The sequence below is a fragment of the Acomys russatus genome, chromosome 15, assembly GCF_903995435.1.
Source record: "Acomys russatus chromosome 15, mAcoRus1.1, whole genome shotgun sequence".
Classification (NCBI taxonomy): domain Eukaryota; kingdom Metazoa; phylum Chordata; class Mammalia; order Rodentia; family Muridae; genus Acomys; species Acomys russatus.
Window position 1 is genome coordinate 3,693,396 of NC_067151.1, and position 22,351 is coordinate 3,715,746.

Below are 22,351 nucleotides of genomic sequence, written 5' to 3' on the forward strand. Positions count from 1 at the left end.
AGAGGTTAAGAGCACTGGCTGTTCTTCCAAAGGTGCTGAGTTCAACTCCCAGCAACCACATGGTGGCTCACAACCATCTATAAGGAGATCTGATGCCTTCTTCTGGCCTGCAGGCATACATGCAGTCACTACTAAGTAAGTAATAAATACATCTAAAATAATCTCCCTTGTTGGAATGCAACAAACTCTGTAGAGATGCAAATACTTATAGGGTTTCAAATACACACAGCATAATGTTACAGTTATTTTCACTTTCTAACTTTTGTATAGAACTTTAAATTTAATATCATACTCTGACCTCATCTCAATTAATTTTATTCTCTTATTAACATCTCTAGTAATTTTTCTACTTTAGAGAAGCAAAATTGATGTTCAGAAATTCTACCTATGATGCAGAACATCCAAGGTGAAAAAGATAAACATCCACACACTAGCTCCTTCCCAGTCATCCCATCTTCATCAATGCTTTCTACATGTTGTAAAATCCTTTCTACCTGAACAGGTTAGAAACTACTAGTACATGAAATAATAAGTGCTTATTGTACAACAAAGGAGCCAAGACAATTGAGTGGAGAAATATAGAAATATGGCATTTTAAACAAACAGTGCAAATATAAAGAAAGATAAACTCAAACCAGGAGCTATGGAACTGCCTGTAATCCCAGTACTGAGAAGGCAGAAGCAGGAAGAGCTCTGCAAGTTCAAGGCCTGCCTCATTTACAAAGCAAGCCCAGGCCAATCAAGGCTATACAGAGAAATCCTGTCTCAAAAAAAAAAAAAAAAAAAAAAGTAAAAGTAAAAAAAAAGCAATAGTGCCAAGCCTTTTACATCTCACAAAGGTAAACTAAATCTAGTTAGTACACATAAGTCTAAAACAGAAAACTGTAAAACTTTCAGAATACTTTATGCAAGAAGATTAAGAAATTTATATAAATTTGGCTTTCATAAACAGATTTTTGGAGACTGCACAAAAGCCCAATATATGAATATAAATTTGTTGGTAACAATTCATTAGTATTAAAAACTTATGCTGCTCAAAAGATATGCTTACAAAAAGGAGAAAAAACACACAGTAGGAGTAAATCTTTATGAGACAGTTATCTGACAAAAGACTGGTATCCAATATATAAAAGAATTCATGGAACTTAGCAACCAGAAGTCAAACAATTCAGTTTTGAAATTGGGCAGAATAGCTAAAGAGAAATCTCACTTTAGAAAACACAGGTGAGAAATAAGTATAGAAAAGGACTGTCAACAACATATGCCATTAGGGAGTTGCAAATTCAAAGACTAGACACCAACATGAACCTTTCAGAAGAGCTTATCCCAGGACACTATCAGTGAATGTAGCTGAGGGTGAGAATGACAGTACCATGCTATTCACTGTTGGATATGCAAGATGAGACTGACACTTTGGAGGACAGTTTCTTTACAAATGCATAAATAGACTTATCACGTACCAAGCATTTAGCCTAAGGAAATGCATGTTTAACTAATAACTATATTCAAAATTTAGTAAATGCTTAAACATTGAACCTTTGTCTTTCAGTCCTAAAGTATATTATATGAACTAGACTATTATAATAACATTTGGACTTATATTGCTTGGAAACAGGATATGCTGTGATAATAATAAGTCTTAATTTTGAACAGACAATGTTTGCTTTTCTTCTCAAAATACAGGACAAAGTAATTTGAGTCCATGAATAGTATTGAAAGGATAAGAAAAATCGGACTAGATAGGCTAGCCAGCTACACATTGCAGTAATATCAAGAACAGTATGTATTCTTCTTATAGAAATAGGCATTATTGAATGGGTCTCTAAACATGATGTACCTTCTTTAATAAAGATATTTTAAATAAATCTGTCAATAATGTGGTTGGATTTTCTTTAAGCAGTTACCTATGCATTCCTTCTTTACACTTCTTCAAATCACCTTGTTCCATCTTCTTTCAAATCCTGCACTAGATTACTATCAGGAAAAATGTTTTTTACTTGTAGCGCCTGCTAAATATCAGGGCCTTAGAAAACACAGGGCATAAAATGTTTTTAACATCATATGATCCTGAGTAATAGTGTCAAAGAAATAACGTAAAATTTAGTCTACATGTTAATTTCAATTTAAAATCAAAAGCTAAAAGAGTCAATTACCAAAAATAGAAAAATGCCTTATGAAAGTTTCCCATCTTCTAGATTCAGAAATTAAGATGAGGATTGATGAGGTTCTTATCCAGTCACTAAATTTGCTGCCAGATACTACTCAAAATCTCACGCTCACTCAGTAGTCATAGACGTGTGGCTCACAACTCATGTTTCAGTATGTACAGTGATGGAGCATCTAGTGCTTTAAGCGCTGTCATAGGTAATCTTTGTGTAGGAGTAATTTTTAAAACTCTTTCTCAATGTAATTAAGATTTCTATACCTTTATATTGACTATTGATTCCTTCTTTAAGTTCTGGTTATACATAGTATATTAACAAGACTAGTCATGAAACACTACAGCAGATGAAATGAGGTGGGAGAGAAGTGAAGCAATAGATCAGTTCAGCCTAGAACTTTCATAAGGGATTATAAAATTAACACTTTGCAAATACCATATATAAATGCAGAAAATATATATACATGCACATGTAACACACATAGATATGATTATATATATACACTAAATTATTGTATCCATAGATATTATATAAACATGTATTATACAAAAAGGTATATTTTATCTTCAGTAGAATAATGAATCAATTATGTAAAATATTTAAAATGCTCAGAATTGTTTAACTTCCATCTTCCTTTTACATACTAAATTAAACCATATTCCACTTGTTTTAGGCACAGAGCCAATCATACCATTGTTTCTATAAGACCATTATCCACATGTTCTCAAGAGCATCCCTGTGAATTTCCACCAAAATTGCCCTGCTCTCTTAGATGTCCTAAGACCCATTGAAATGCACTGTACAAAAATATTAAATATATTTGAAACTTTGATAAATTAAAGCCTGTAGAACTAAACTCAACTTTCTAGATGTGTTCTTATTAGAGAAAAGCAGCCTGGCCCATCTCTTGGCACTCAAGAAGGCATATTTCTCCTAATAGAAGCTTTGATGAAACTTGATATCCCAGTAAAGATATCATATTGAATCCAGTGAAATCTGTTATTCCAGATTTGTTCATTTGAGGTTTTCTTTTGGATAATAATCATCTCCATATTCTATCTATAACTATTTTGTTTTTACTTTGTAAAAATATATTTTATTAATTTATTCATATTACATCTCAATTGTTATCCCATCCCTTGTATCCTCCGATTCCTCCCTACCTCCCATTTTCCCCTTACTCCTCTCCCCTATGACTTTGACTGAGGGGGACCTCTTTGCCCTGCATATGCTCATAGAGTATCAAGTCTCTTCCTGGTAGCCTGCTATCCTTCCTCTGAGTAAAAATTGATTATTTGCATATGCTTATATGTTTGGATTAAACCTATCACCTAGTATCTCTAGTGCTCGTCCTATTCTTTCCCCACTTTTCTGTTCAAGTCATGTTTGCTCAATCTCACTGCCATGTACTCTTAGAGGCCTCAAGAGTACTCTTACTCTTCTTAAATATCCTAAAGTGGAGCTTCTTTTACGTAGTGTTATAGTCTTTAATGTACTCTGGAAGCGAAGTTAATTAAGACTTTGAGAGAAAGACATAAATGTGGAGGTATATTTCCTACCTATAAAAGCCCAGTGGCACCCGCTGTACAAGGAAGCTCTTCTCCAGGTCTTGAAGGATGTCATTCAGCATTCGGACATGACTGGGAGCTCTCTCCTTTGGGTCATTAGCCGGTCGCATCTCATCTGATTGGAAGAGTTCAGCACTTTCCCTCAACTGTGATGCCATGGCAAGCAGGTGAGGGACCCTGGGCTTATCACCTGGTGAAGATAAATGAGCCCATCTCAGAAGAGACTGTATCAAAGGAGCCAAGCTAATATTTTACCACTTTGGCTCTAGTTTATAACTCAGACAGACCCCTGATGAGAGAATGGCCCATCTTCAGTACTTCTGTCAGTTGCCTCCCCAAACAAAGGTATATACATTTCAGTTAAACTTTGATATAATATTTTTTCTGCCAAGCATATTGTTGACACGTGTATTTATATTATATACCATTAAGCACATGGCTACTAACTTTTCATAATAGGTGGTAGGTAACCAAAGTGGGAATTATTGTATTATACACACTATATTAAGCTTCACATACTTACCATATTTAATTTTTAAAATATTATTAGTTGCACAACTTAAAATTTATCAAACATTGCTAATTTTATGAAAAGTGAGACTTAATTGAAGCTCACAAATTAAAGTCACATGTCATCAAACAAATAACAAAGTTGAATTGGAACCTTGAATTTTTGGCTCAACAGTCCAGACTCACCATAGTATACCTATCTTTGAATAGAAAATGTAAACGATACAGTCACAGTGGTGCATGCCTGCTTTGCCAGGATTTGTGAGGTGGAAAAAGATGGACCTTGAACTTAAGATCACTCTTGACTTCAAAGAGAATATGAATCAGCTTAAAGCTGTATCATACACTGTCAGAAGAGATAAATTAATAAGAAAAAAGAAAGAATGAAAAGAAAATAATGTCTCTTCTTTTTGAAAAGATGTGAGGTATGTGACTACATGAAATTACATGCTTTGAGACTCTACTTTTTTAGTAGACTTTTTTCACAATCCCTATTTGAAATGTATTTTTCATTTTACAGTGTGCTGAAAATCACTCCATGTACTGATACTGTTCTTTAATTTACTTCTAAGACTACAGTCCTTTGGTTCTTTTTCCACATGATTAGGATGATTCTTATATTAAGGGAGGTACCAAACCACCTGCAAGTCCATTCTTTGTCCAAGAGAAAAGCCATGTCTAGAACCACAGTGGGCTCAGACTCTGGTGCAATGCACATACTACCTAGTATTTGTTGTATCTTTGTAGCATTCTTTGCCCTCTGAAAACTGAACTGTCATATAAATGTAGTAACTTTGACGACTGCTAGGGTACTATAAATATAGTAACATTACCCAGGATTTTCATGAGAATCATTTGACTAATACATATCAAGTATTTTCCTGCAAGTTAGCAAATGTAATTTGAAACCATATTTGAATACATGTTATATATAATCAAGCATTTCATTATATGAATATAACCTAATTATATGCATGTATCAAATGGTAAATAATAAATTTTTATTCCATTTAATGTGTTGTGTGCATAGCTCAGAGAAAAAAATTGTAGAAATCAGTTTCTTCTTCCATATATGAATCTTGGGACTGCAACTCATATCATCAGGCTTGGCAAGAAGGGTCTGAATCTGAGCCATCACACTGAAATACATAATATATCTATATCTATATCTATATCTATATCTATATATATATACACACATACACACACACACACACACACACATATATATTTGGATAAGTTATTGTAAACATAGTTCAAAAACACAGATAGGCTTAAGAGAAGTATCTGCACAAAACTTAAAAATTTTAAATATTCTTTATTTATAGATGTACTTAAAGAATATATAGATGCAGATATGTGAGCTGAAGATAATTTTTAGACAACACAAATAATGGTATTGTATATTCAACTCCAGGAGTCACAGAGTTTGGGTATTTCTTGTTTGCAATGTGAATTCCACATTGACTCGTTTCTGTGTTTGGTTTCACAAAAGTTCCTGTGAATTGAGCTTTATGCATTTTGAAAATCAACTCCCAATTACTTCATAGAAATTTTAGGGTGACAAGTATTTTCCTAAATTGTGATGATTCACCAAGGGTAATGCATAAAAAAGTAACCTCAGACTATCTTTGCATAAAGAAAAGTTAACAGACAAGGCACATTTAGATATTACTGAAATTGAAAGAGTGAGCAAAGAAAAAAACAAGCTAGACATCTTTCAGGTTATTCTACTTAAGAAAGAAAAATCTGTTCTGATCTAGCATGCACTTTAGAACTGAAGCCATTATTACATAGCAAAGTAAGAAAAACTGTGCCATTCTCTCTTATTTAGCTGTAAATGAATTTGTGTTTTATGTTACTACAGAGCATAGAACTGACATCTTTATTGGAAAAAAACAAAAACAAAACAAAAAAAAAAAACAAGAATGGCAACTTCCTGACACACGGCAGGCATTACTTCCAGGGTCAGGGGTCACAGATTGAGAAGCAGCTCCACATGTAATGCTCTCCCAGTATTTCTGATGTATGAATTATGCTGCAAGCAATCCTAGCAGACACTTCTCTGTCAATCAATTTGAGCTTGTTATTGCCTTTCAATCAGACCCAGAATGAATACCCCATTCTATGAAACTTTATTGATCTCAGAAAAGTAATCCTTCATGATTTTTGGATCTGCATAAGAATTTTAGCTTTGCCAAGAGAGACATTTGTCTGCTTAGTTACAGCAGATTACAGTAGTTATTTACTAAATGACACCAGATATGTCATTTAATGAAGTAACCTGCACATTACCTTGTTTTATCATAGAATCCAAACTGGTAACAATTTTATCTCTATCTGCTGGTGCATCTTGTTTTTCTGTGGAAAAGAAACTCCTATCTGAAAATACAGTGTATTTGTTTCCCTTCATTGGGTTCTAGGAAAATAGCTGTTCTCACAATCATTGAGTAAAAGCAAGCAAACAATGGTTGACTGTGAAATTATAAGTTAATGTCTTCTTTGAAACATATTGCTGTATTATATGATGGCTACAAAATTATTCTGGAATATGTTTAGAGTATAACAATCTTCAATGATATTGTTTCTGTTTCCTTTACTTTCTAGATTGATATAAATTATAGATGAAAATACAAACTTAAAAAAAGAAGAAATTATCTAAAGACAGCAATCAGTTAAACTATACAAAGTTGAATCAAAATATCCCTTACAGATTTTCTAAAAATATTTTGACTTTCACATATGGCCTGGATTAGCTGAGAATGTAAGACTGCTAGAGGCAGTTATCAGCTCATGTTTAAGAGGTAATTTTTAAAGGAGGAAAGAAAAGCAACAATATGATTATAGTTCTCTGAGTATAATCTCAAAGATGTTTCTCCCAAATACTTTCCAAATCTATGGTCCTTAGTGTATCAGGCCTCTATGTTTACATTTTAAGAAAAATCTCATTTTCATTCTGGGATGTCTGACTCTGCAGCCATGTGTCCTCACCAAGGACTGACCTCACCAGTCTCTGTGAAGAAAGGAAAGGATTGATGTGGGGATAAAGGAATTCAATTGTCAACTCTTAATGATGATCATAGCTGGAGAGATTGCTCAGTGGTTAGGAACACTGGCTCCTCTTCCAGAGGACCTGGTTTCAATTCACAGAACCCACATGACAGCTCACAACTGTAACTCCAATTCCAGGGTACCCAACCCCTCACACAGACATACATGTAGGGAAAATACCAATGTATTTGAAATTAAAAATAAAATCCTAATTTACAATAATGGTCACATCTTTGCTTCTGGTGAAAAGCCAAACATTATCACATTTTTGGAACTCTGTAGAAAATAGTGCTTTTTTAAATGCTGAAAGTGGGCCTGATATAGTATGCAATATTTAGGACTGTCTGCACAAATTATATATTCCAGATGTTTAAAGTTCATTTACATTTCAACTGAAAAATACTTTCATTTTCCATGCATCTCAAGGTAATATTCATGGAGTTATGAAGTCTTTAAGAAGTAATTTTCCATGCATTAATATGTCACTGTTAGGAAATTTGTAATGACATATAAGATTAATAATTTAATAATGTGTGACTTAGTTGGGCATAATAATCGTAAGCATGCAGTACAAATGTCATGTGAAATCACTGTATGTAAGGGCCACTCATGCTTTTTCTGGATCTGATACAGAAGCCAAGAAAAAAAGTTTTGGAGATATATTTCAGGATTACCTAAAAATAGATCATGTCAAATGATTCTTGAAAATTCTTGCAGTTTCTATATAGCAAATTACTTCAGGAAAGCTGTCTTAAACAGCAATATTGATGTATCCCTACATCTGTGCTGTAGAAGACAAACGCTTTTCACTCAGGGATCCTGCTACAAATCTACATGAGCGCCACCTTATAGCATCCCTCCCAAAGTAGAGTGTGGTTCCTGAGGTAGTTTTGTATAGTGGTCTGACAGGTGCAATGAGATCTGGGAAATCTAAATGCAAGCCTAATCTGTGATTAAATGAATATATCTGTCCAAGACATAAATCTCTTTTAAGCTCCGTTTCAATTTAGGTCTAATTCTGGCCCCTGAAGAACACACCTCTTGGCTCCTGTCATGCACAGGGCATGAGAGGAACTCAGCACAATACACAGGACAGGCATCTTAGTATAGGGATCTCTGGAGTGCTGAGATATCTCTCAGAGAGCTTATTCCTTATGAAAATTCTTTATGCTGGATCTCCCAAATAACTTCCTGGAATAGGTCAGACCTGATACATTTCCCACAAACTTACGCCATCAAGATCCAACATCAAGCACATACCTGGCACTGCTCACTGAGTCTCCACCCGTTCTGATAGGGCAGTGCCTTTGTCTAAACAAGATACCCACCAGCATAAGCTGTCTCATAGCTTAAGGACTTTTACTGCTATAACCCACTATGTATATGTCTGCTTTACAAAATTTAACAAGTGTATCAATAACACACTTTAAAGACTGATTTGCTTCCTACCTTTGTTGTGTCTGGAGGAATCATCATCCAAAAAGTTTTTGCTATTAGCTTATTTGTATTTTTGTATGATTTGGTTCTTTTTGCAAATGTTGTTTTAAACACCTACTTCATTTCCTCTTAAATTAAGGGGAAAGTATACCAGTTACACTCAAAAGCTGTATTTTTATATAAAATAAACACAGCCTTTTTTTCTTAGTAGCGTTTCACAGAGCCCACTGCAGTAATACAGGAGCTTATTCCAGTTTAAAGGTGCTAACATATGCACAATCTCGCCTTAGACTTCTCAGATGCACACACTCAAACACAAACACATACAAACTGATTTATCCTTGATGTAATTCAGTGGTTGAAAGCAGAATAGGAGATTATTTGGAGGAAAATATATGCTACTTAATGTCAGCTTTAAAATATCTCATGGTGTTACCAAAGGGAAGAAGAGAAATTGCAGATATGATGCCAAGGGAGAAACAGCTCTTTGTTATACTACATTTTCTATCTCTCATGCTGTCCTCTTCAGTAGGAGTCATAATGCATCATCTCAGCTGATTCCTTAAAGGCCATAAACACCATTCAGGTAAAGAAAGATTTGTGTGAGCTAAAGCAAAAATAATGCTCAGATAACCCAACCTTGACTTTACAGTGCATATAGAAATATATATTATTTAAAAATGAATAGTAGAAAAGAACATGAGCACCTGTGGCTAAACTGAATGCTCGTAAGATTCCCTTGCCAAAGATGACAAAACAGATATTTGGAAAGGATTAGACATTGGCCACTTCTTAGAATGTTGTTTGGCATTGTATTCTTGAGTATAAAAGTTATCTAATAGTCCTGTAACCGGTATAGACGTTATTCCAGAACATTTTAGTACTTCTGAATTGAGTATATGTGGAGTGATCTGTACTCCCATCACAGTGTTGAATGAGCTCTCATCCCCAAAGTGCGTGTTGTGGTTTATGTTTCTAAAGCTATGTGGACACACTTTCCACAAAACTAAATGGAGAGAGGTTAGCACGTATAGAGATTTAAATGAGAAGTAACCCCAATTGGCTCATGTACATGAACAGCTGGTCCCCAGTTGGTGGTCTTGTTTGAGGTGCAGATGTCTTTAGGAGATAGAGCCTTGCTGGAAAAAGTACACCACTGGGAATGGGCTTTGAGAGTTTGATATTTGGTCTCACTTCCAGATCATTCTCTCTGCTTTGTGTTTGTTGTTGAAGAGGTGTTATCTCAGATTTCTGCTCTGACTGCATGATGCCATGCCTCTCCCCAAAATCATGGACCTCATCTCCTTCAGCAAAAATAACTCTTTCTTCTGTAAGTTTCCATGGTGATAGTATATTATCACAAAAAAAGAGTAACTAATATATCTCCAAACTCTACCTGTTATGAACTCTGCCCTGATCCCTGAATGCCTGGTATAGAAAATGATGCCTGAGCATTCTCTGTAACTCACTGATGCTGCCACTGTGCAATGTTTGGATATATAGATCTTGTGACTGGCAGCCTTAAAAGAGAGAACTAAAGCTTTCTGTCTTTTTAAATAGATATTTTTATTTTTATGAATATTTTGCTTGCATGTAGGTGTGTATCACATAAGTTCTAGGAGCCAAGGATATTATATTCCCTAGAGCAGGAGCTGAGACAGTTTTGAGCTATCATGTGGTCTCTAAAAACTGAATCTGGGCACTTTGTAAGACCTGCAAGTACTCTTAATCACTGAGATGTTCCTTCAGCACCCACAGCTTTCTGAAATGAACTATATTCACGTACTATACATTCTTATCATTATCCACCTCAGGGAGAAATTTGAAGCTGAATATTTAACAGTGTATATTAGTTTAATTATGCATTAGCTAACTCCAAAAATGAAAAGAAACCCAATGATTTAGTAAAATTGCTGAATGTGAGGTAGTTTCTTAGGTTCTATCACAAGTGAAAATAAGAATTATGATCTGTGTTGGCAAACAAACCTGGGGCCTGGAACAAACATAGTAAGCAAAGTTACAAGCTAACTAAGGCAATCAAATGAACAAAACACCTTTAAAACACACCATTAAATCAAAATGCATGTAATAATAGACTGAGGTTTTTCTAACTACATAGACTTGGGGTATTAGATTAAAATACATTCAGAAAAAAATTTAATACAATAAACCAATACAATAATGGGAATGTAAGAAAACTAAGAGGCCAGTGTCTGACTGTAGTCACTGCCATGTCAGTTCTAGTTGCAGGAAATAACAGAGGTAGCACATATTTGAGTGAGGCCTTGGGGAAGAAAACACTACCCCAAATGGAGCTGAGTGACTACCACTAAACTGTGAAACAAGAGATAATCAAAAGTAAAAGTATACTTCCAAGAAATATAAAAAGACCCATGAACATAGAATAACAATTTAGGGAGGGGCACTGCTTGAAAAAAAAAACAAGCAAACATACCTAACTAGTGATTTAAAAGAAAATCCATGGGAAGGAAAACTCAAGCTTGACAGGCCAACAGCAACATAATATAAAAAATGTGAGATTCTGCTACTAGACCCATTCTTTTGAACATTTCATTCAACTGGGTATTGATTATCAATAAGTGAACTATAATCTTTGGTATAGTAATATAATGAGAATTCACATGTAAATAAAATGAGGATTAATACTAACTCTATTTTTTTAATTACGTGAAAAGATGGCCAATATTTTCTCAACCCATTTCATTGACTGAGCAAGACTGGTGGCATGCTCTGTGAAGTAGTTAGCACATAAATAGGCAGCTTTCCAACATTCCTGTTCTGAGTTGTACATCAAGCACCATCCAAAATGTCCATGTAAAGAAAGGAAAACTCATTTTTTTAATCATTGGAGTTTACACTACTGCAGACCTCAAGGGGAGTTCATAGAACTAGGTGAGCAGGGCATGGAAAGCTCCCCATGTATCAACCGGCACACAGGTGGGGTAGGTGGTAATTAAAGCCAAGATGGATACGGTAGGCAGCGAACAAGAATCGTGCAATTGGTTGGGCACATAATTTTTCCAGTTGGGAAATTCATTTTATATTGTTGAGAAAAAATTAAACATATTAGATGAGTCTCAATTGCTTGTGACATTTAAAAATTGAAACCAATAGAACAGGATTCTAAATCCTGGTCTCTGCACATCACCTTGAAAATTCTATTTCATCTCCAAATGCAGTGACTGTCATCAATGAACTATCAAAGCTAATAAACACAAAACAAAGTATACGTGCAGAAAACATTGAACCCTGACCCAGATCTAGCCAATGGACAGAACATTTTCCACAGTTGAGTGGAGAGTGGGGACTGACTTTCACATGAACTCTGGTGCCCCATATTTGATCATGTCCCTTTGAGGTGGGGCTGATGGTACTCAGAGGAAGGATAGCAGGCTACCAAGAAGAGACTTGATACCCTATGAGCATATGCAGGGGGAGGAAGTCCCCCTCAGTCACAGTCATAGGGGAGGGGAGTAGGGGGAAAGCAGGAGGGAGGGAGGAATGGGAGGATACAAGGGATAGGATAACTATTGTGATATAATATGAATGAATTAATTAAAAAATAGAAAAAAACTTCCCATCAAATCAGCATTGTCAGTTATTCGATGGATATGGGAAAATGATGCCAACAAGTGTTTAAATTTATTTAGACAATCCAAAGGTGGAAACAAGTCACAAGGCTCAAAATTATATTTCTAGCTAAGTCTGGCTTGCACTGAATAAATAGCCAGATCAAATGGGAATTACTTCTGCTTATTTGATAACATGTGATTTTTATAATAACATTAAATTATTAACATTCAGACTTCTTACAACAGAAAAAATAGACATCACCACTCTATAGTCATGATAGTAAATTGATGTTTTATATGTTGAAATATAGTAAAATTGAAAAAGAGTAACTGAGTGACGTTATTAGTTTCCCATTCTCTGACTGTTATCAGACCCCTAAGTATAAACCTACTTTATGATTATTTTCCTTTGATGTCCACTCAGCTTCCAAAAGTCTAGTACCATCTATCTATCTATGTATCTATCTATGTATCTATGTATCTATCTATTTATCTATTTATCTATTATCTCTTTTATATATATATTATTAATTTATTCATATTACATCTCAATTGTTATCCCATCCCTTGTATCCTCCCACTCCTCCTTCCCTCCCATTTTCCCCATATGACTGTGACTGAGAAGGACTTCCTCCCCCTGTATATGCTCATAGGGTATCAAGTGTCCTCTTGGTAGCACATCTCGTTTTAGGAGAATATTTTAGACTTACCCTTCTTTATGACAATTACATCTAAAGGGTCTAGTGGAAATATCTGAGTTACTAGAATACTTCCATTCTTAGCATTTGGAATTTAGTTCAATCTCTAATGAAATGCCAGCTACATGTGGTAGTACACACAGACTTAGAGTTCCACGACTGTGGAGTGATATAGGTAGATCCCTGGACTCAGTGGTCATCTCTCTTAGGTCAAATCCTACATTCTCAGTCCCAGGCTACTGAAAGAACTTGTCATAAGGAAACATTGATAGTATCTGAGGAACAAAGAAAAAGTAGCAATTTTTGTCCTTCTGGTCTCCAAACATGTGTGCACACATGTACTTTTGCCCACACATACAAATGTACACACACACAGAAAGACACACAAACATACACACACACTCAAATACACAAAAGTACATCTGAAGTGTATGTATCATTTACCTTATCAGTCACTATTTCTGTTCCATTTTTAAATGCAGTGGATAAATATAAAAATATCCAGTTTCTATTTTGTTTTTGATATTGACCAAATATTAAGACCCAAGGTCATTCAGTCAAAATACACTTTCAAGAAAGATGCAGTAAATCTACTCAAACAAATTATTCACTGGTAAATGATCCTTATTTCTGGCAGTTGTGGGAACAGTGGAGAATGGTTGGCTGTGATCATAAACTAGTGACATAAATAAACAAGATGGCCAATTTTCAAGGGGTAAAAATTACTGTGCTGAAAATGCAATTGGGTTTCAGGGACCTTAGCTTTCACACTGGCCGCGGAGAAGAGAAACAGTATTTTATAGCTCAGCCTTGAAGGTCACTTTTTTTTTCTTCACTATAAATTAGAACTTGAGACTAATCACTGCTGACTGTCATAACAAAATAAGAAATATGTCAGAACTTAAGCTAGTAGTAAGCAGTAGAAATATGTGTTTCATTTAGCATGCTACAGAAAATGTTTAGTCCAGGGAAGTGTATAGCATGGTTGACAAAATCAGTTACTATCAGCTGTTGACATCATAGTCATATTTACACATTATAATCTTGAAGTAATATGTACTGGAAATACAGTTATAGTCAATATGACAGAAATAAAAGAGGTTTACTTAAATTAGTAAGCAATTAATACTTCATCATCTTTATTTAGGATGACTAAAATACAAGGGAAAAATGCCTATTTTTTTTTGCATTTTTATTAATTTATTCTTGTTACATCTCAATGTTTATCCCATCCCTTGTATCCTCCCATTCCTCCCCCCCCCATTTTCCCATTATTCCCCTCCCCTATGACTGTTCCTGAGGGGGATTACCTCCCCCTGTATATTCTCATAGGGTATCAAGTCTCTTCTTGGCTACCAGCTGTCCTTCCTCTGAGTGCCACCAGGTCTCCTCCTCCAAGGGACAAGGTCAAATGTGAGGCACCAGAGTACGTGAGAAAGTCATATCACGCTCTCCACTCAACTGTGGAGAATATTCTGACCATTGGCTAGATCTGGGAAGGGGTTTAAAGTTTACCTCCTGTATTGTCCTTGGCTGGTGCCTTAGTTTGAGCGGGACCCCTGGGCCCAAATCTGCCTATCATATTGTTCTACTTGTAGATTTCTAGGACCCTCTGGATCCTTTTATTTTGCTATTCTCCCCTAAGTGTCCCTCAGTAGAAGAGTGGATAAAGAAACTGTGGTACATATACACTACGGAATACTACTCAGCTATTAAAAACAAGGAATTCCCGAAATTTGTGGATAAATGGATTGAGCTAGAAATGATCACAATGAGTGAGTTAACCCAGAAGCAGAAAGAATCAAATGGTATATACTCACTTATATCTGCATACTAGCCCAAGGGGCATGTCCCACAAAAGCCTTCACTTACCAGGAAACTGGGACAGAGGGGAAGGCATCCTATTGGGACTCTAAAAATGCCTATGTTAAAGGCTACAACCTGCAGGTCTTTGAACAAATATTTAGACTCAAGACATTGTGAATGGACTTTCAAAGATATTTTTGTTACATTTTCTTTTATTTTGAATGAAATTTTAATATGAATAACTCTAAAATCTGACCTGATTTTTTTCTTCCTTTTTTTACTAATTTATTCTTGTTACATCTCAATGGTTATCCCATCTCTTGTATCCTCCAATTCTTCCCTCCCTCCCATTTTTCCCTTATTCCCCTCCCCTATGACTGTTCCTGAGGGGGATTACCTCCCCCTGTATATGCTCATAGGGTATCAAGTCTCTGAACACTCAAGGAATTTCACATGAGACCTAAAACAAAAAATCACAAACCCTGAAAGGCCAAGTTCTTCACCTGCAGCAGAGGCAGCCTAATAAAACAACAAAAAGCCATGCACTCCTGGCTGAGCCCACACAAAACCAAGGGTCTTATGGAAACTTCTGTATATAGACAGCGGTGTCTGACCTACAGAGGAAATAAATCCCATAGAGTAACCAAGGGTTCACCTCTTACCTGTGATTTTCTCACTGTTATACCATGCTCCCAAATAGAACTATCAGACAGGGCTATTAACCTGGCCTAAATGTAGACTGTTTTAATTTTTATACATTTATTTTTTTTGTGGGTATAAGTGTATTGTCACTCCTAAGCCATGGTCCATGTGAGGAAGTCAAAAGATAACTTACTGTAGAAGTCAGGGTTCTCTTTCTACAAGGAGATTATTACACTGCTTTGAGTGTATCAATAATAACCTCAGAGTGCCCAGAATATGTCAGTGTTGCACTTAGGAAAAGGAATTAATAAAGCATTTCTCTTTGGTATCATTTAACCAAGAGCCAGGACAGATTTCGATTCTCTGCTTTCTTGTGTGTTCAGTCATTCCCAGAAAAACATATACTTTGAGATTTCAGTTATGCATTACCTTAGCTGATAAAAGTTGATGACATGGAAAATCTAAAGCAAGTAATATTGGTTGTTACGTTGTTCTCTTAAAGGTAGGTTAAAGAGCCTGAGTGCGCAGTAGGACTGCTGTCTCAAGTCAAAATATTTTACTACCTTCGGCTGCAAGATCAAGCAAAAGTTATTGTCCCTTTGCATGGGAGTGAGGTTTTCAAACAATGCATCACCACAGGATCTGAGTGAGAGGCAGGATGTAGCTCTCAGACTCTCAGCATCCTTTTCTACTGAGCCATCTCACAGGCCTTCAGAGTGATTTATTTGCCTTCTTATTTCTAACTTAACCCTGATACTGCCCTAACTCCATTGTTTAAAGCTCTGTCAATGACTAGGCCTAGGAAGGTAGTATGAGAAGTTTCTAAATAACTTCAAACCTTAGAACAAATAATGACTGCTTTTTTGTCAAGTTTTGCTAACTTGATCCTTAATTGCTGAAGTGCAAGAACAGAATAATCTCTGGAAGCCATTTGATGCTTTGTCCCAAAGAGGACCACAAAATTGTCTCACCTGCCTTTCAAGGCAGGGGAAATCCCTTTGCCCTGCTATAGCTCCTGTGCTGAGAGCAAGGAAGCCCCTTATCTCTGGCTGTAGGGATCCAGAAGCCTAGGGAACAAGCTGAAGCTTCTGGATTTGGTAAGAGGACCACATTGTTAGATTAAATCACACTCTTCTGACCTTCATTCAAGTTTCAGCATGGCTATCTACTGTTAGGAAACTTCAGATAAAATTAAGCATGGTTCTGCACTTCTCTGAATCCCCATCACAGAGGGCTCTTCTATGTATATAATTTACATGAACTAAATGTGGCTGCCTCACATTTGTTCTAAGACACTAACAATCATCCTATGTTAGGGCAAGGGAAAATAATTGTTTTACTCACATTTACATTTCCATCTGAAGGTATAAAATTGCATAATTATGCTGAATGATTACATTTACAATGTACATTCATTAAATTAAACATTTCTTCTGATATCTTAACATTACCTAAAAAATTATCACATTTTCACAGCTCTCTCCTTGCCCTTTATCCCTGTATAATGACATTATTCTTTATGAATAAAGAGACAAGAAGATCTCACATGACATCTACCATCTACCATGTTCTATATCTTGCTTCATACTTTAGGGGTGAATTTCTCTACTTATACTTTGGTCTGAATGCTGGTACTCTCCCAGTGTTCAAGTACCATGATGCTAGACATGCACCCTTATAAAAGAGGCCCAGATACCTCTCACCCACATTCTGCTTTGCTAGGTTAGAGAAAACTATCAGCATCTGGGCACCAGGATGCAGGTACTGAATATGATAGGCCTGTGTTCAGCATCTCAGCCCTAGGCACTGTGAGCAACAAATCCCTGTTGTTTATCTACACTTTAGCTTTTGTATCAGTATCCCAAATGGACCAACAGCCATTTTAACCACTGTAAAGTGATCACACAGGAACCATCACCTTCTCTAGGAAATCAGGTCAGGAATTATTCTCCCTTTCTTTGGTAAAAAAATTTTGGCTTCCCACATGACTATTGTCATCAAAACAAAAATATTCTCAGCTTCCTGACTCTGTCTATCACCATATGCCCTTGGCTGCATCCTAATTGCACATTCTAATTTAAGCCATCTCACCATGCTTTTGCATACACCATTGTTTTAAAACTGCTTTTGTTGAGATCACATTGACACCCAAATTGCTTCATCCAATAGTGAATGCCTGGTGCTAAGTTTTCTTGAGTTTCAGCAACATGAAACAAAATTGCTATCTCTTCCCCTTCTAGTCTTTTGAGATAAGCATATTTTTGGAAAGTATTTAACTTAGTTAACAAATGATTTTCAAAGACCCTGTGAATTCCAAGGTGGGTTCATGAAAAACAGTTTTACTGTATTGCTTCTCTTAGGGAAAATATGGACTTTTGTTGAAAGGGGCCTTTGACCACATACAAAACCAGCTTAATAGCATGACTCTAGCTATGAATAATAGGTCTTTTTGAGACCCAGAAGTACCCTACATTATAAAAATGTTAATAGTTGTTGTAATAATAAGCTATTACACCTATTTGAAGATATTTTAAAATAAACTCAATTATTAAAAAAAAAATAACCAAACAACATTTAAAAGTGTCTTTTAACACTTCTTGTTTTACTCGGTTAATTTCTTTAACCTTTTTTTTATGTAGTTCTACTTTTCTTTCCTGAAGATACATTGATCATAGGAAAATTTTATTCATACAGAACTTTGTTTATAATTCTATTATACTGGTGTTTTCAAGTATACTACTTGAGATTCCTTTTCATGCATGGTTCTTTCAATACAGATGGACAAGGATTTGCATAATGTAAAAGCCTCATCTTTTGTCCCCTGAAAATTTAAAGTACTATCTGCCATACCAAAACAATTTTATAGAAAATGATGTTTTGGACCCTAAGAAAATTAAAGTAGCTTCAGAACAAATGAAAAATATTTTTTAAAAAATCCTAGAGAAAAGTTATTATTCACAGAACTATTGATTTTCTATACCTGCTTTATGCTTATTTTGTAAAAGACCATGTTCTTATCTACCCAGTTTCTGAGCTCAAAATATTCTAGAAGTGGCAAACATGAAACGGTAACGGAGTGGCACCAGTAGCCATAGCAACCTTAGAGTGATAGAAGAAGAGAACTTACAAATGAGTAGGTTGAAAAAAAAATACCAATGATATTGTTTTCATACAGTACAATAATAAACAAAATAAATAGTAAGTTAACAAACTAGCATAATTCTCTGAGGAAGAATTATTCCAAATTTAAAATATATATTAATTTCAAGTTATTGGAAATCATTGACTCTGGAGATCATTCTGTTGTCATAGAATTCTTTAAGCAGTATAGCTAACCTACGGTTTTTTTGTTTTTTTTTTTTCAATATAGTGGTTTTCTGCCACTGACTCATTGTTGATTTGATAGCAGGATGTGTCAATCAGGAGGAGGATCGTAACTTTACTTACTTTACCCCTGTTTATATTTAGTTAACTAACACAAGAAAGAACTTAATTGAAAGGAGAAGTTTGAATTCTGCAGTTATGCTTATGCATGAGGGACTGAAAGGGAAACTCTTGAATTGATCCTCTTGTTGCCTCACTGCTGCCTTTTCCATGAGCCAGGAAAGTAGACCACATCCCATAGGAACCTGTCCAGAAGGAGAAGGAGGATTCCAGGATTCCATCTTGTGTAGAGTGAATATGTTAGGTACAGTGTTGGTGGAAAGTTAGATTTCTGAACTGCTAGCTCACAATGAATCTGTAAATAGTAATGGGATTTGAGAATTGAGATTCAACTCTCTGTGAAAGAAGACAGCAGTCAGACCCTTCAGTTGCCAACACTTGCCTCACTTCTCTCTGCCGGGTCCTTAAACACTGCTCAATAGTCTCCAGTTTTTTCCTCAGAGGAAGAGAGACAGCACGGCTCTAAGTATTAAGAAATAGAAAGGCACTCAGAGGAAGGACAGCAGGTTACCAAGAAGAGACTTGATACCCTATGAGCATATACAGGGGGAGGTAATCCCTCTCAGGAACAATCATAGGGGAGGGGAATAAGGGGAAAAGGGGAGGGAGGGAAGAATGGAAGGACACAAGGGATGGGATAACCATTGAGATGTAACAAGAATAAATTAATAAAAAAAAGAAAGAAATAGAAAGGATAGCAGGCTACCAAGAAGAGACTTGATACCCTATAAGCATATACAGGGGAAGGAGGTCCTCCTCAGTTATGGTCATAGGGGAGGGGAGTAAGGGGAAAATGGGAGGGAGGGAGGACTGGGAGAATACAAAGGATGGGATAACAATTGAGATATAATATGAATAAATTAATAAAATATATTTAAAAAGAAACTAGCTACTTTAATTAGTTCTTGTTCAAAGTATTCAAAACTTTTTCCCACTTATTAAAATTATAACAATGTAAAGAAAAATTACCTTTAAGGCTGTTTTGGACTCCTAAGGCTATATCAAGAGCACTGAAGGGCAGGACTGGTTCATTTGCAATTTGTAAAATTACTTCCCCTGAGAGCTGAAATGAAAGGAAAAAATAATTTCTAGCATTCACCAATTAATATGGTCATTTAATATCTTTGGTTATTTCACATACTATTATGTGCCCAGAGTAAAAATAAAAGGAAGAAAAATAATTAAATCCTTTTCCTTTCAAACTCTTTTTGAGTTTCCATTTCAATAAAAAACAAAAAAGACTAGATACATTTCTCAGGTCAGGATAGTATAAAGCTACAAAGAATCATTCATTTTTGAGCTAAGTATCAAGAAGTTAGTTTAAAATAATTATATTCAAAATATAGTCAATTATTATAGAAACACAAGTAAAAAACCAACCTCTGGTAAGTAAATTAAGAAAAACCCCAAACACAGTTAGTTAACCATTGGTGTGTTTCAATTAGCAAACAATCCAATCTGATATATTTTAGTCCCTTAGGTATACCTTTTTTAATGCTTAAGTTTATTCCTAACCATGCTTCTGAAATTTATGAAAACCAATGTTATTTATATATTTTTCCAGAATACACCTCATTTTGAGTTTTAAAAAGTAAATAAAACTTTTAATGGCACCCCACCAAGGTCATAATTAGATTTTCTTACATGCATCCCCTCACTCCACTCTGAAAAAAAATGGCACATACTATATCTGAGTGAGTACATGCTTGGAACACTCTGTTAGTATCTGCACTCATACAATTATCACCAGAACTTCAAACCAACAATAATGCCAATGCTCCATCTCTTTCACCCTCATATATGATACTTAATGTTTCCCAGAACTTCTCAAATGTCCCTGTGTCTCTTATTAGCCTGTATCCAAGAACAGAAGGAAACAAGACTATGTTGCCATAACAAAAACATACATGAAAATCAGAGTATGAACTTGAGTCAGGATAGAAACCATCAGAGACACAACATACCAGATAAACATGATTTTAGATAACCAGGTCTATATGTTCATGATGCATTATATCCTATATAATTTAAGAGTTTCATTTCCCTATTGTCACACAATTCATTTCATGGTAAAAATGCAATTCTCTCTGGTCTGTCCAGGCTTGGAAAATATGTTTCTCAGAAATAAAGGGGAGAGATTCTCTTATTTCTTTGAGGTCTTTCACTCCCAAACATAGCAATGGATTTTTTCCCCCAGTGGCCAAGATATCTTTGAGGAGTTTGATGCCTGACACATCTGTTTCAAAGCCTGTGGGGAGCTGCCTGCCTGATCACACTGTGCTTTAGGAACAGAGGACTGCCTGCAGCATATTGATAGGAGTCCCCTTCTATTCCAACCTCCTGTCAAATCATGCAGTGAACACCAATATTTGAAAATAAATTATTTGAAAAAGAAAAATTTAAGGGATGTTAGAAAATATGAGGCTTCCCTTTTTCCAATTTTTCCTGGATAATAGAAACTATAGAAGAGACACATTTTGTTGATGCTTTTGGTATCTCGAAGCCACACTTGACAAAATATTAGAATGAAAGGGGGGAGGGAAGAGAAGGTGACTCTGTGCTACCAGAGAACATTGTTTTATTATGTTTTATAAAAAGTTCATTTGGCAGCACCAGCAAATGAAATACATGTCAACCACCCTGATACTTTTTTGGAAAATAACCTGGGAACAAGGAGTGAAACTTTGAAGGCACCTGTGCCATGATGTGAAACTGGTTTCTTTTGCAGTTTCATAGGCAAGAGGGAGAGTTGTGTGCACTGGGCCATGTGGAGGAGGGGAGCTGTGTGATAGGATCTTCTTACAGCCTTCCTCAAACAGAAGAGCACAGAAATTCTTGCTGCTCATGTGAGGCTCATGTTTCTATTCTATTTATCACACTTCCTTATAAGTGTGGGCCTTTGTCTGTAGGTGAAAGAGATGCTCCCTCTAGGTAAGCTTCCTGCTTGGAAATAGGTGAGCATATGCCCTGCCCTGCTGACAATATCTCCTCAGACCCAGAACTGTGTTAAAAGGCTTCAATTCAGATATTCTCGGTTTAAAAATCCCAGAGGTCTGGAGTTGGGTCACTCACTTCCCATTTCTCCCTTTGTAGTTCCCCGTCTTAGTCTTTCTTTTATCATTAATCTTAGTGAATTAAAATCTAGTTCTTCGACTCTTGACTGTCTTTATTTTAACCAAATGCAGTTGATTACATGGCCTTTTACAAGCCGTAGGCTCTCTTCCTCCACTGGAAGAGGCATGGACTGCCATTGTGTCAATCCCATCTAAGTGCAAGACCATCTTGCACTACCACAAGCTAGGGCATCTGACCAGAATGCTCCCTCACTGTAGATGAGGCCTCCTCTAGACCAGTTCTCAGGACAGCTTTGCTCAGCAAGTCTCCAGAAGGCTAAAGGAAAACTCTGTGACCAGATTCTCAGGCCAGCCTCCTGGGGAAAG

The 22,351-nt window shown here is 35.9% G+C and overlaps 1 protein-coding gene across 1 annotated transcript in view; it reads right to left on the minus strand.

Annotated features, from left to right (window-relative positions):
* Positions 1-19,970, minus strand: part of LOC127199116 (inactive N-acetylated-alpha-linked acidic dipeptidase-like protein 2) — a 64,562-nt gene extending 44,592 nt beyond the window's left edge. The window contains exons 1-2 of the mRNA XM_051156973.1: positions 19,881-19,970; positions 3,722-3,920 (exon numbers count right to left, since the gene is read on the minus strand). Of these exons, the coding sequence (XP_051012930.1) occupies positions 3,722-3,888 (167 nt within the window). The 5' untranslated portion in view covers positions 3,889-3,920; positions 19,881-19,970. The remainder of the gene's footprint in view (positions 1-3,721; positions 3,921-19,880) is intronic.
* Between the last annotated feature and the right edge of the window lie 2,381 nt (positions 19,971-22,351).